This window comes from Diabrotica undecimpunctata, chromosome 4 (genome assembly GCF_040954645.1).
Source record: "Diabrotica undecimpunctata isolate CICGRU chromosome 4, icDiaUnde3, whole genome shotgun sequence".
Classification (NCBI taxonomy): Eukaryota; Metazoa; Arthropoda; class Insecta; order Coleoptera; family Chrysomelidae; genus Diabrotica; species Diabrotica undecimpunctata.
Genome location: NC_092806.1, coordinates 10,971,077 through 10,987,533, shown reverse-complemented (window position 1 = coordinate 10,987,533; position 16,457 = coordinate 10,971,077). Strand labels below are relative to the sequence as shown.

Here is a 16,457-nt window from a genome sequence, read left to right as displayed (position 1 = left end):
ATCGTCTGACTCATTATTTTCTGCAAATTCAGATTCACCTCCCGAAACATCTTCTTGTATTTTTCGTATTTCTTCAAGAAGTTCAAGCTCTGATAGTCCACGACGAGACATCTTTACAGTCGTCTTGAATTTTCACAATTGAACGAATGTTTCAATATTCTAGAAACGAGAGTCAGCAGAACCTAATAAACCGCTCAATAAACAAAATACTTTCAAGGAACAAACAGTATGTAACAAAATACCTTCTAGGAATAAATAAACGTACATAAACATAATTTTATCTATCCGACAGAAAGTTAAAAGAAATCGTCAAATTTCCGAGAAAACGATAATAATTAATACAGGGCCAGTTTGGCCCCTTCAGACTTCTATGGTAGGTTTGTTAGAAAATCCATTTAATAAATTTAGTAAACAATATTTTTTTGCGTTAAATAAGACTTTGTATCAAAATATTAAAAGTCATAAAATATGAAATTATTATTGTGTCAAATAAAAGAACTACAATAACTTCAAATCGCAACAGGGGCCAAATTGGCCCCTTCGACTTTCTAGTGTTAAATAGATTAGTTGTTGTGAAGAACCATTTCCTCAGGTTTTTTAGCCATGATATTCTTCTCCCAATTCCTCGCTTTCCGAATACTTTGCATTGAAGGATTATTTTCAGTAATCTCCATTTAGTGCCGTTTCTCACGAGTGTGTCCGAGATATTCTAACTTTCTCCTTTTAATCGTATACATCACTTCTCTTTCTTTCCCCATTCTTCGTAGTACAGTCTCGTTGGTTATCTTGTCCGTCCATGATATCGTTAGGATTCTTCTGTATAGCCACATCTCGAAAACTTCATCGCTTCAGTGAGTGTCCAGGATTCAACTCCGTAGTATAATATCGAGAAGCTATAACATCGTAGGAATCTTACTTTTATCTCCAGATTACGGTTGTGGCCTTTAAAGAGTTTGGTTATGTTGTTGAATGCACTCCTAGCCTTCTCTATTTTACATTTTACTTCTTGTGAGTGATCCAATTGTTCGTTTACTATTGTTCCAAGATACGTAAACTGTTTTACTCGGTCCACTGGTGTATTCTTGATAAGCAGTTGGACGTCTCTAATTTTATTTTTGACCATATTGATGACCATAAATTTAGTTTTTGGTATGTTTACTTGTAGTGCAAATCTTTCACTTACCTCATTTACCTTGTGTCGTCTGCATAACGGATGTTGTTTCGGCGTTCTCCATTTAAAAGGATTCCATGTTCGTAATTTTCCAAGGCTTCACTAAATATTTCCTCTGAATATAGGTTGAATAATCTAGGTGAAGGTATACATCCTTGTCTAACGCCTCGCAGAATCTGGATCGCTTCGGTCGGTTCATCTCCAAAATTTGTTCTTATTGTGGCTGATTGGTTCCAGTATAAATTTTGTATTATACGCCGGTCTTTATCTTCTATTTGGGCTTTTGTTAGAACATCCTTCATTTTTTGGTGTTGAACTATGTCAAATGCTTTTTGGTAGTCCACAAAGCGTTTGACACAGTTCAACACCGAATAATATATAAAATAAAATTTATGAATTAACGTATGTAATCAATTGTCTGTTGTTTGTTTATTTTTTTATTTGTCATAATAAATATAATATAATGTGAGACCAATCTAATACACTACTCAAAATGATCAAATCTTACTAAGAGTCGTATCAGTTTTTTTAGAAACCAGCTGTACATACATAACCGTTCCTCTTCTACCGTTAGATGTCGAGGGAATCGTATTTAATTAATATAAAATTGTTAATAAGTTAATAAGCTAATAAGTTAATCTGACACTGCACAGTGCATATATGTTATAATAATTAGGTATAGCCGGATCAAAATTTCATAATAATAAATTATCAGGAAATATGTGTATTACGTGGTTATGGAACACTTATTCTCGATTGAATTTTAAAAGCAAACTCCGGAAATTTTTTTTACCTTTTTCTAAAAATAAATACGAGAAAAATCGGGATTATCGACCTCCGCGGCGAACGTTACAAATCGACATTTGCATAAATTAAAAGCAAACAAACTAAAGAAATAAGAGTATCTATAAATTTCCTTCTCATTATTTAATTATTAATTAGTCCACGAGAATTTTAGTTAAAAAAACGGAAAAGCTAACTAAGATAAGAGGTTTTTTATGTGTGCTGTATTTGTTATTGTTTGCAGTTGATGTATGGTTGTTTGTTCAGTTTCAATGTCGTCACTCGTCAATCCTCCTACAAAATGCGTTTCTTTTATAATGTTAATTTTTTTAAGCTTTTTTTGAAACCACTAAAAATTATATAATACCAGTGGAGTATAGATAGACACTTTGTTTCACTCTGTTTACATGCTTTTGTGGTTTCAAAATTAATATTTATACCAATTTTGGTATAAGGCAGTGGAGATGCCTACTTAATATTTTCTTTAATATTATAGTGCAATATCCAAGCTATATTACGTTCCTTTTTCGGTTTATAGGTAGTTATTATGGTTTTATTAATAATTGCATATAAAAAACATTGCTTTATCGAGGCAGAGTGCAAATGTAGTCTAATAGACCAGGGCGGATATGTAAAAAGTCGACTAAATTTAGATGTGAGAGGTGACATTCGGATTTTTGCAGAAATAGTTAGGTATTAACTTCAGTAATTAATTCACTTACCCTCCCTCCCGAATAGGTCGGGAACATTAATAAAAAACGATGAATTTAAACTTTCACATTTTGCTCAATGAATACATTACATCAAATTATTTTTGAAATTATTTGGTCCCCCTTCTGGTCTAATTTTCAGAAATATATGACAATAAAACATTGAAAACTTCCAATTGAATTGTTATCTAAATGATCCTGTAACCTATAGCGTATGAAACAATAAAAACGGGAGAAAATCAAAACTCATAGAAATTTTTACACAATACATTGTACAAGAAAATTTATAATAAAATAATTTTGATGTTTAATTGTTAAGACAAAATTTGTAAAAACAACGTATAATAAAAAATATAAATATTAAATTTGTTTTATACCACTATTATAAAAATATATTTGCTGATTTAGAAAATATAATCTATGTTGATTATCCTTGATATGATGGAAGAAAGAAGACAACACAAATGCAAAAATCAAGTGAAGTATCAAGAAACAAGTCACAATATAAAAACAAAGATAAAGGAAGCGAAGAAACACTAGCTGAAGGAGAAATGCGATGAAATCGAAGAGTGCGACAGAAGATATGACTACCACAACATGCACAAAAAGATCAAAGAATTAACAACTAAAAAGAAAACCAATAATCCCCACCCGACACTAATAGACGCAGACGGTAACCTTATATCAGACGACTTGAAGCTCATTGACACATGGAAAGATTACGTAGAACGACTTTTTAACGATAAACTCAGAGCGACAGTGGACCAAGATGACGACATGACTGGACCTGAAATACTAAGGTCTGAAGTTTAAAAAGCCATTTCATCGCTAAAAAACGACAAAACACCAGGTCCCGACAACATACAAGGCGAGATCATAAAACTCCTATGCGAAACGGCTGACCACCTCCTCGGTTTTCTGACAGGCCTTTTTAACACCTTTTACGACAAAGGGGAGATTCCGGAGGAATGGCTTCGATCGACCTTTGTAGCCATACCTAAAACACCAAGTGCAAAACACTGTAATCAACACCGCCTAATAAGCTTGATAAATCACATTACCAAAGTTTTCACCAAAATCATACACAATAGAATATATAACAAATGCGAAGCAAATATATCGGAGTCACAGTTCGGATTCCGAAGCGCATTGGGCACAAGAGAGGCGATCTTCAGTCTGCAAGTTTTAATTCAAAGATGCAGAGACATGCACAAGGACGTCCACTTGTGCTTCATCGACTTCTCCAAGGCGTTTGACGAGGTCAAACATGATAAACTCATGGAAATGTTCAGGAAGATGCATATTGATGGCAAGGATCTGCGCATAATAACCAGTCTCTATTGGAACCAAAGTGCTGAGATAAAGATGGGCAACTTACACAGTGGGAAGATAGATATTAAAAAGGGTGTACGACAGGGATGCGTCCTCTCGCCGCTCCTGTTCAATATGTACTCTGAACAAATCTTCAGAGAAGCACTGGGAGAAGTTTCGGAGGGTATCAAAGTAAACGGAGAGGTAATCAATATTAGATATGCTGACGACACAGTTATTATCGCAAATGACTGCAACGAGCTTCAAAGACTCATGCAAAGCATACACACAGCAAGTCAAGAATATGGTTTAGAACTCAATACAACCAAAACTAAATGCATGCTCATCAGCAGAACACAACAACCTCCGATGCAATTGACATTAAACAACCGAAAAATAGAACAAGTGGAGACATACACATACCTTGGAACCACAGTCAACACAAAATGGGACCAGTCAACAGAAATAAGATCATGAATTGAAAAAGCGCGAAACGCGTTCAACAATATGAAAAAGTGGTTCACAAGCAAAATCTCAATAGAACTAAAATTAAGACTGGTCAAGTGTTATGTCTTCCTGGTCTTGTTCTATGGAGCAGAGGCATGGACCACAACGGAAGCCACCCTGAAGAAACTAGAATCCTTTGAGCTGTGGATATATCGCCGTATTCTTCGGATATCCTGGACAGACCACATCACTAACGTAGAAGTAATGCAGAGAATAGGCAAAAGCAAAGAAATAATCTTCACCGTAAAGAAACGGAAGCTTGAGTACTTCGGACATGTCATGAGGCATACTAAGTACCGGCTGCTACAGTTAATAGTCCAAGGAAGAATCGACAGTAGGAGGGGACCGGGAAGAAGACGACACTCATGGATGCATAACCTGCGACAATGGTTCGGACTAACATCGACCTGTTCAGAGGTGCCGTAAACAAAGTCAAAATAGCCTTGTTAATAGCCAACGTCCGAAACGGATAGGGCAAAGGAAGAAGAAGAAGAATTTATGTTAGCTTTGTCGCACAGCGGGACGGGACAGATAGCATGTCCCGCGTGAAACCCTATGTATGTTCGTTCGCGCGGTTTTCGATGTGTCATATCATTCTTAACTTGACGGAAATGGAACTGTTATCAGTCAGACATTTTAAAACACATACAGAGGTGGCCAAACGCTGCACGCCGTTTGGCCACCTCTGTTTATTATAATGTAATCTCTAACAATTACGAAGATCTGATTACAAATTTTTTAAACAAGGTAGATCAAATGTTCGTAATATTAATAACTTCTATGACAATGAAATTATATTAAATTACACTGTCTAACAATGTTAGACACTGTCTATTGTTTCACTGTCTATTGTTTTGCTCTCTGAAATAAAAATGGATTCTTTAATGTGAGTGTGCTAATTTCAAATATAAACTTTGTTTTGCTCCATCGCATTTAGAGATGCTATTTTATTAAAACATTTTAAAGTTAAGAAGTTAACAAAATATTTATTAAGCTTTAAAAAACTTTTTTTGAAATCTTACGACTGTAAGTAGCTTCCAGAACATTTATCTAAGCAGTTGGCGTGTTATTAAGCGTTCAATTGGTTTAACGTCTTTAAGAGCCTCTGATATATCTTCGCTGGAGAAGGCGTGGGAATGTTTCATACCTGTAACTTCAGATACGGAAGTTTTCAGTCCTCTCAGATACTGCAGTCTTAAATGTCGTGTTTCTCAATCAATATTTTTCTATTATTTGATGTTTTTCTCCAACGAAACCCAAGCTGGTGAAATTCCTGTCTCATACTTTCTCTGCCACCCTTACAGTTCAATCACATCCATCTAATTTAATTTTGTCCCTTCTTAACGTCACGTCACACACCTGCAATCATGCATCCATTTAATTTGTTTGATTTAATTACTAGGTGCATTTTGTTCGTTAAACCTTATCACGTGACATGTCGCGCAACCCTGTACGTTAAGGCGTTTAGCACTTGGCGCGTGAAAGAAGAAGAAGAATGGTGGCCATCTTTTTTTCTTCTTTAGGTGCCGTCTTCTTAGCGAAGGTTGGCGATGACCTCTGCAAAGTCTTCCCTATTTTGGGCTTTCCTTATTAAACTTTGAAAGTCTAATCCTGTCCAATCTTTGATGTTGCGCAGCCAGGTCATTTGTCGTCTACCCGGGCCGCGTCTGCCTTCTATTTTCCCTTCTATAATAAGCTGAAGGAAGATATACCTGTCGTGTCTAAATATGTGTCCAAGATAAGACGTTTTACTCTTCTTGACAATTTCTGTGAGTTTACGTTCTCTATTCATACGCCTTAAAACTTCTTCATTTCTAACGCGGTCGGTCCATGGAATTTTCAGCATACGACGAAATGCCCACATCTCAAAGCTCTCTAAACGTCGTAACGAGCTGACTGTTAACGTCCAAGCTTCCACGCCGTGTAATAGTACACTATATACATAACACTTTATCATGCGGTATCGTAGGGACAAATCAAGATTACGGGTAGTGAGTAACTGTCGCATCTTCAAGGTGTTTCTTGCCTGTTCTATTCTAGATTTAACCTCTTTTTTTTGGTCTAAGGTTTCATGTATCCAACAGCCGTCTTGTTGGTCATCTTTGTTTTTGATAAATCATTGTGTTTCATACCGAGTCCTCTTTGAAACGAGCTGTCGTACGTCTACTTGTCATACTTTGTTTAGAATTAAACATTTATTTTTTAATATTTTTGAAATAAAAATTGTAAACTGTAACGCCCTCTCGTGTAGACTAACATCAATATCACGTTTAGCATGATCGTAAACTGTAAAGTCACCTACGTCACACGTTCTCTCTCGCACTCATTGATTTCCCATGACGCCACACGTTCTCTCTTGCACTCATTGATTTCCCTATCTCGCACAGAATCCCTCTGGTTCATCTACTTACCAACAATAAATCTTTGTATATTTTGTTGGTAGACGAAAATATTCAGAATATTTGTTTACAAATCAAACATAAAATAATTATTTCTTTGCTAAATATTTTTAAACATACAAATGAACTTACCCAAAATTTTAAAACATGTATCTAAATAAACAACTATCCGACGATTGTATCTGGCAATGTCGCAAAACTGATTTCTTCCACAATGCTTTTTAAATGGATGTTTACTCTTTGCAAAAACGCATTTAACTGAAGTCCTCTCTCCTTGGTTTGTTACCTGAGTAACCTTCGCTGTTTCCTGAATTTAATTTCGGTGTTTCCTAAAAGCAAGCTGTGCAATAAAAAAAATAAAATTGTCCCACAGTCTGTGCATATAATGATCCGCTTCAGTATGAAGCCATTGAATCGCTAGAAACGCAGTATACTAAATCGGTAAAATATACTGTTCGTTTCAGATCAGATTCCTTATAAAAATCGTTTTTCAACATCAACTAACTAATCATTTTTTTTATTGCAGACATCTCAGAAAGCATTCATCTGGATGCGATAATGAAGACGCAGGAATGGCAGCAGAAATGCACGAGGATGAAGAATTTCAAGGTGGTGTCGAAACCGGAAAGGCACGAACCAAAAACCTCAGAACACAGGACGAAGAAACTGGAACATCGGAAGAAGTACACTCGAAGTCTGAAGACCGGCACTCTTTCGGCGTTAACTGCTGCTAGTAAGTCTTAATAAATTCTCTATCACCTTGTAAACTTGATCTCAACTTTATAATCGTGATTTTTCAGAAATAAGAAATAAAATAAGAGGACGGAAGCCTGGAAGGCCTAGCCTGAATCGCGTCCATCGGAAGCGTCACCTGACGGACATATCGTCCCAGTCGTCTGCCTTCCCGACAGATTCAGCTGCGGACGAAGAAATCGAATCCATAGGTACGTACTGGATCCCCGTATCGGAAAAATAGTTTGAAATTACTAATACTGTTATATTTTTAGATAACAATAGCAACCAAGGAGTAACTGGAGATTCTCCGAGTTCGTCACCTCTGTTGCATATGCACTCCGTTTCAGGTAACAACAATAAGAGGAGTAGTAATCGGTTCCAATCGTACGATATTGACAATATCGTCATACCGTACAGTGTGGCTGCATCTACGCGAGTGGAAAAGTTACAGTACAAAGAAATTTTAACTCCAAAGTAAGTTTCAATACTTAAAACCTTTTTAGTCAATTTCGAGCTTCAAAAAACTTTTTAACACAGTTAATTTAAAAATTATATGGAATTTGAAGTTATTAATGCTTTTATTTGAATAAAATTCAACCCTACATGTAGTCGAAACGAATTTTTTTAACGAACACCTGTGTAGCGAGAAGAATGAAAGGAAATATGTATATATATAAAAATTTGAATCAGTTGGAATACTGTCGTTGTAATCGTCAGATAATGAAGGTTAAATAATTGCTCGCGTCGAAAGAACGTTTGATAAAAAATTCAAAGAGTGAATTTAACATTTTTGTTAAAATCCGTGTAGTCCGCGTCGGAAACTATGAGTGGAGAGTGGATATTGATAAAGAAACTGTCAGACAATGTTTCAATGAGGAAAGTGTGCTAAGCATATACCCAGACTTCTAACATCGGAACAGAAAATACATCCTACCTAAATACAATTTATTTGTTCTGGAGTCTTATTAGTAATAATCACCATTATGTGCAAATCTATCTGATATAATATAAATATAAATCTGAAATGATCTTGTTTATAGTCCAGATTTGTCACTGTATGATTTACATCAGTTAAAAAGTCCTTTCAAGAATGCTGTTGGAGCTTGTCGACCAAGAAGTGTGTATTTCCATCCAAAAAATATTGCATCCCTATATTAATCCTGGAAACACAACAGAAATTGGCTGAGAGGTATTGGAATACTCAACATACAACATATTACATTGCTGTTTGAGTTCTCTATTCGTCAAAACTATTAGCCCTTCTGTTTACATATATGTTAGCTCCTTATAACAATATGTAACTATGGCAAAGATTGGCTGATATCTACAGATATGATCTATAATATTCTGCTTACAGTCCAGACTTGTCACCGTCTGATATACATCTCTTTGAAAGTCCTTTCATGAAAGCTGTCGAGCAAAAAGTGTGTGATTCTGATCAAAAACATGTTGTTTATAACAAACTTGAATCCTAACAGAAATATACAACAACGTATAAGATAACAATAATTGGCTAATATACACTGAAACGATTTATAATATCCTGCTTATACTCCAGACTTGTCACTGTGTGATTTACATCTGTTAAAAGTCGTTTCATGAAAGCTGTCTGTGCTTGTCAACCAAAAAGTATGTGATTACACATAATAATAATTTACTAATATACACTGAAACGATTTAATAACATCCTGCTTATAGTTCAGACTTTTCACTGTGATTTACATCTGTTAAAAAGTCGTTTTATGTAGCTCTTGAACATGTTGCTCATTATTATCCTGGAAACATAACAGAAATTGGCTGAGAGGCATTTTAATACTCAGCGTACAACAAAGAATGTTTCAATATGATCTAATATTTAATATTGCTGTTTGAATTCTCCATTGGCCAAAACTATTTCCTTTTTTTTTTTTAATCCTTTGGTCCTTCTGTTTAAATATATGTTACCTCTCCTCTAAAAATGTGTGAACACGACAAAAATTGGTTAATATGTACTGAGATGATATAATGTAATATCCTGTTTATAGTCCAGATTTGTCACAGTGTGATTTACATCTGCTTAAAAGTTATTTCATAGAAGTAGAGCAAAAAGTACAGGATTCAGACCAAAAGCATGTTGTTTCTCCATAACAACCTAGAAACATATCACAATTCGTTCAGATGTACGGGAACATCCAATGTACAGCATAGAACGTTCCAAGATAATCTAATCTTGTGATTTTTCTATTTTGAGATGTCCATTTAGGCGAGGCAATAAAGCAAACATCAAATGTTTGCAGTAGGATGGATCTCAATGAAACTTTTTGCATTCGGTTCGTATGAGTCTCAAGAAATTTTGTGAACAAAAATGATGATGTGGAAATGAAAATTGCATTATTCAACAAGGAAAATGCATTCTCCAAAGTGCATTTCGAAGTGATTAAAAATAATAAACTTGTAAATTGGAAAAAATTGACGGAAATGGAGTTTAATATTACTACTAGGGGGTTTTTGGGGTAACTGAACATGAATATCGTGACGGCGATGTTCTCCGAGGCACATGGTACACCTAGGCCTCGTCTCCTGGAGTTTTTTTGGAAATTCCATATAAAATAAGTGCAAATTCGTTACTCAATGGTTTTTGGGGTCGCTGAACACTAATACCATGTCGGAGATGATGTGCGAGGCACCTGGTGCCAGGACGGGCCTAGTCTCCTAGAGTTTTGTGTAAATTCAATACAAAATCAGTGTAAACTCGTTACCCGGGGTATTTTGGGTTCGCTGATCACGAATATCATAACAGTGATGGTGTGTGAGGTACCTGGTGCTCAAGACGGGCCTCTTTTTTTCGAGTTTTGTGGAAATTTGATACAAAATCAGTCCGAACTCGTTAACACAATAGTTTTTGGGGTCGCTGGACACTAAAATCATGTCGATGATGGTGTCCGAAGCACTTTGTGCTCAGGAGAGGGCTGGTCTTTTGGTTTTTGTGCATCGGAGACCATCATCGTTCGCCAAATTTCCTGCCACTCACTCGAAGTTTCATTGAGATCCATCTTACTGCAAAAATTTGCTAGGTTTTGGGCTATTTACTGCTTTAATGCCTCGCTTAATCTGACAAAAAGGATGCGGTAGTTCGTTCAGAAATATATTGTTTTTCCATAACAACTCTCGCTCTCTCTGTATGTAATAAAATATCTTTCTTATATGAAAGTTCGCTCGGCAAACATAATTTCAAAAACAAACAAAGAGTTCAACAATTTGTAACTTTTAATAAAATATATAGATAAAATTCCAACAATTAAAACATTTTTCTTTGACTTTTAGATGGAGAATAATAGATCCTGATTATGGTAATCAGTTTGAAACCAAAAATAATGGCGCTGTGAAAGAAAATGACCAAGATACTGATGTAAGTGATTATTGTAACATAAATTTATATACTAACCTCATCACCTTGGATCTTTTAGTGCTTTCCCAATACCAGATTGTGTTTTTCTCTGCCTGGACATCGTTCATCATTCTTTCATTGTTTATTGTATGCAGTTATTAGTTTTTGTTCCTTTTTCAATGTTCCAGGCGATCTTTATTAAAATCCTTCTCTAAATATTTAGCGATATGTCAGATTTTACGTCTATACACATACTTTTGAAGGCTACATAATTATTTTTATGTTTTTTTCTTTTCTTTTACTATTTCTGACGTGTTTCTTTGCTTTTTAGTATTTTTGTCTTTTCACCTTTTTGTTTCATCATATCATACTTCCATTATCGTGTGATATTTGGTTCAGTTTGTTCATTATTTTTCTTTCATAGACTTTTTGTTTTCTTGCTTCGTGTGTTGTTTATATTTTTTTCCCAATATTTTTCCCCAATCGTGATTTTAATTATTTTTTATACAAGCTCTTATATATGTGACTAATAGGAAGAAGATCTCAAAGAGGAAACCGTAACCGCCCGTCACGACCGTTCCGAATACGAGGAGAAGAAACGCTTCGCTAGTTACCTGAAATTCCCGCTGGGGTCCAGACCGCGCTCGAATCGCCGAACGGACAGCAGGGCCGAATCGAGCGGAGCAAACACCCCGGATCCGATGTCACCTCACAATCCCGATCATCACGATTCTCCGATGACTTCACCTCCTGCGACACCATTATCCGCCGCGGGTACTGACGAAAGTCAGTCCCTACCTCACGTTCCTTCCGCCGTTGTGAGGAGGAGGACGATGTCCCAGTCGAGGTTCGGAATGGGCGGGAAGGAGAGGGAGATGAAGGACGATTCGCGCGCCACTACTCCCGATATTGTAGAGGTAAATTCAAAATTCCTTATATTTTATTTATTTTTTATGCCATACTCACTTATTTACACTTTTATTTATACTTTGTTATACAATTGCTTTATTTTGTTCTAAAATACGTCTTCTTTTTATTTTCCGTAAGACTAAAACCGCGTTATTTTTCGTAAGAGGCCTCTCGTACGCTTTTTCACTTAGTCCGATTTTGCTCCATAATGAGCTCGATGCAGTGACAACTGAAGTCTACTATTCTAAAGACAGAACAATGCCATTTACAACAAGTTACAAATTCAAAATTCTTGTACATTGTTTTATGTATTTAACTTTATATTTATATAATTTTAGGTTCCTCCTTACGACAAGCGGACATTCCCTCTCAATGACGAAATCTACGAGAAAATGTTGAGACATATGCCCGAAGACCACCAGTTCCAAACCAACAGTAGATCGCAAGATTCTACCGAAAACGAGAGCAGGGACTACGACTCGTACCTGGATCAGAAAGCACCCGATTCGCCCGACACCGAGTCCACGGAGTCGGCGATCGGAGATGGCGAAGAAGAAGATCCCAACGATCCGGAATGGATAGACATGGAAAGGTTTAATAGAGACCGTTCTAAGAGATAAAGATGTTCCGTAACATAGTTATTTTTTATAGTAAGTATGAGCAAAAAATAATTTTAGTTGATAATACACTTATTTTGTAAATTGTGGTTAGGTCCATTAAAGATAGTTAATAAAATAAAAATGCCACGAGGACATAGCTTTAGAATCAGTTAAAACACCGTCTCTGCCAATTACTACATAGTCTCCAAATCATACCGCAGTAATCGCTTTTTCCAAACTTAGTTTAACCTTAATTTTCCAATAAAATTTGTTGCATCACAGGGTAGCATGTTTGACCCCTCTTATATCTCATATTCAGGGCAGATATTCCGATAAAGGATGAAACAATCATCGGTATATTGGCAGAAGGTACTGGTGTTCTTGCAGTAGACATCAACCCCTCAACTAGCTACTAACAAACTAGAGCATCATCTCATCAACTGGAAGAATGGTTGACCAAATGGCGGATAAACGTTAATTCAACCAAATCAGCATACAACCAGACGTGTTGAATGTCCTAGTAGAATAAATGATAATATTCTACTGACAAAAATAACGTTCGGTATCATGGTATATATCGAACAAAACTAACCATGATAACGACCTGAACATCCCCACTGTTGAAGAAGAAACCTCTCTGTTGCAGCATCTACTTCCAAAAACTACCTGTCCACCAAAACACAGAGCAGTGCGCAGAAGGTTAAACAGGAAACTTGATCTACAGGATCAAGAATAATCAAATTACATGAAGTTATGTCAGTGGACAAATCTCCACAATAGAAAATTCACACGCAAACGGATTATTAAACAAACTAATCTGTAGTACTTACTTCATGTTAGTCCACGTCCACAACTCAAAACCAACAAATAGATCAAACAACATCGACAAACCATTCACTAAACAATCCAACAACAAATAGTCCAATAACAGAATTACCAAAGACTTTTGGGTCACTACCGTACATTCCTGATTTAACACCGAAACTTAGATAGAAAAATCAACCTTTGACACCAAATGAAATTTCAAGGGTTGTGTTAAAATACGAATTGTGACAAAATATATGTAGGAGAAACTTCTAGAACATTGCACAATAGGATTTTATAACACATAAGTGACATAAACACAAAAAATCAAAAGTTTGTACATTAACAGTTCATGCAATCCATCTCAAGCATGACTTTAAGCAATCGTTTTATAGAAGGAAAGAAATGAACAAAAACGTTATTTTTGGAAATGACACACGTACAAAAAAAACAAAAAATGTATTAAGAGGAAATCTGACATAGAAAAATTTAATAACAGTTACTATTTACTCTTACATATTATCCTTCCAAAAGTAACAAAAACATGAGCAATCAGTAATCATGATAAGTAATGTGAGTCATCTATCAGTTTCCTGTGACAACATAACCTAAATATATGTTCAGAAAGCACATGCAGATGTAAACAATGGTCATCTAAAAAGATTTACAAAAATATGATACTTTGGAGCTCAAATGCAACCAAAATGATGCAAAAATTGTATTTTAAAAAAAGGTATTCTAATAAGACATGCAGAAGTGACAGCTTCAAACACAATCTCGCCATGAGTAAGTTCAGAGAGCATTAATTTTATATAAGTAAATTTACTTAGTAATGTAATCATTTTCTTATATGTCCTGAAGAAGAATTAAATAAATTCGACAGTATATGTATATATATATGTATATTATGATGTCACAAGATTTTTCAGATCGCAGTGTGGAGTAGTCTACATGGCCAAACAATCCCTTTTATCAGTTAAATCTAGCTATGTGAATTAGTATATAAGTAGAAAGTGTTTCTATATTTTTGTAACTATATAAAGGGTGTTTTTAGAGGTATAGCGGCCATTTTGCCAGCTGTCAAGTATTTTATGTTAAGATGGTTTTGGCATTTCAGCATGAATAGACTTGAGGCCTGAACAACACTTCCAAGTTGTACAAATTTAGTTTGAAAATTGTGATTCTATTCGAAATATGTATCGCGCACTACCTCCATTTTATGGTCAACATAATAGTCCATCAGAGTGAGTAATTTGATTAACCATGGAACGTTTTTGCACCACGTTTACTCTGAATGATAATATGCATCCACAGACACGTCGTACAGTGCATACGGAAGAAGTTGTTCCTGCTGTAGAGTGTAGCATACAAGAAGACCCAAATCAGTCTATCTGCCATCGTGCACAGCAGTTGGATACGTGTTTATAAACTTTATGGAAGATTTTGCGGAAAGATCTTGCTTTGCGTGCTTACAAAATCCAACTCATGCAAGAATTGAAGATACATCAACTAGCATGGCGTAGATTCGGTGAGTGGTCCAAAACGAGATTGCAGTTGATTCCGATTTTCATAAGCTAATTTTGTTTAGTGATGAAGCTCACTTTTCGTTAAATGACTACGTCAACAAACAAAACTGCTGTATTGGAGTTAAGATAATCCTCAAATGTTTGTTGAGAAACCATTACTTCCAGAAAAACTGACTGTTTGGTATGTTTTATGGTCTAGTGGAATCATTGGACCGTACTTCTTCAAACACGATGAACGATGCCAGAACGTTACAGTTAATGGTGACCGCTATAGAGCCATGATTACTACCTTTTTCATTCCCCAATTGAACAACCATGATGTGGAGGAGCTGTCGCTTCAATAAGACGGCGCATTATGTGGGGATAACCGCATAACCACGTTATGTGGGGATATGTGAAGGTGCTAGTCTACGCCGATAAGCATGAAACCATTGACCACTTGGAGGACAACATTCGCCGCGTTATTGCCGATATACGGCGACAAATATTGAAAAAAATTGATTTAAAATTGGACCTCTAGATTAGACTACATCAGAGTCAGCCATGACAGTCATATGCCAGAAGTCAATTTCATCTCAATTTATAAATATCACCTTTGTTTTATTTAATTTCAAAATTCTATACCCCAAAAAAAACACCCTTTACTATTGCTTTTCCTTTTATTTTGATTATGTTAATGAAACGAATATTTGTTTCAGGACAGTGTCTAACACAAGTGAGAATATAGCTCCAATAAGAAGTTTCCTTGGTACTATATGAAACAGAGTTGGAGCTGTGAAAAATCCAGTTTCGATTACTTTTTGTGTACTTGTTTTTTTATGTTTTTAAGCAGGTTCCCTGTATTGTATTTCCTAGTATTGATTCAAAAAATTTGATCAGCAGGCTTTAGTTTGATCTGCTGCATTCGATTTCGTTAACTGTGAAGTTGTTGAAAATTTACAAATATACTCTTCATAAGAGTAAGAAGAAGAATTGTATGATAAAGATAGTGTTAATCGTATTCGTTATTTTGGTTACAGTAATTTTACATAAAATAAACCAGAACGTTTCTTGTATGATGTTATTGTAAATTACAAAAATGAATAAAATAAGTGAAAAGAAAAAAATATTTATTTTCAAACGCTTAATATGTTGACAAGAGGGTTTAGTTACCTACTCTAACTAGTTGGTACGAGAATTTTTATATCCAAATATGTTTTAATATTACATGATGCAAAAAATAAAAATGTAACTCAAACTATTACACTTTTTTCTTCCTTATTTCATTTCCTGCGTGTTCCATTAAATATCTAACATATAGATGTGAAGTTTATTGAAAATTTATGTCCTACATAAAAGAAGAAATGATCAAGCAGTAGTGAAGCAGAAAAAGTCAGTTTTTCTGCTTCATTAATTTTTACAGTTTAGCTCAATACAGCGATTCTAACAATTTTCCAACTTGCTTAAGCAATGCGAATAATACGATCCTGGAAGCTCTGCAAAATAGTTGCTTTTTTCCTAAATTATCTCTTTTTTGAGCTGAATTTTTTATTTATGAGCCATTTTTTCAGAGTTGGGAACACATAATCGTAGGGGACCAAATCAGGAGAATAAGCCAGACGAGAAAACAATTTTAAGCCCAACTCATGAGATTTTG

At 35.4% G+C, this 16,457-nt stretch overlaps 1 protein-coding gene across 1 annotated transcript in view; it reads left to right on the top strand.

Annotated features, from left to right (window-relative positions):
* Nucleotides 1-16,055, top strand: part of nsl1 (non-specific lethal 1) — a 57,549-nt gene extending 41,494 nt beyond the window's left edge. Inside the window, exons 3-9 of the mRNA XM_072528889.1 lie at nt 7,408-7,614; nt 7,682-7,825; nt 7,889-8,090; nt 10,920-11,004; nt 11,517-11,900; nt 12,231-12,542; nt 15,520-16,055. Of these exons, the coding sequence (XP_072384990.1) occupies nt 7,408-7,614; nt 7,682-7,825; nt 7,889-8,090; nt 10,920-11,004; nt 11,517-11,900; nt 12,231-12,512 (1,304 nt within the window). The 3' untranslated portion in view covers nt 12,513-12,542; nt 15,520-16,055. The remainder of the gene's footprint in view (nt 1-7,407; nt 7,615-7,681; nt 7,826-7,888; nt 8,091-10,919; nt 11,005-11,516; nt 11,901-12,230; nt 12,543-15,519) is intronic.
* Nucleotides 16,056-16,457: the final 402 nt, after the last annotated feature.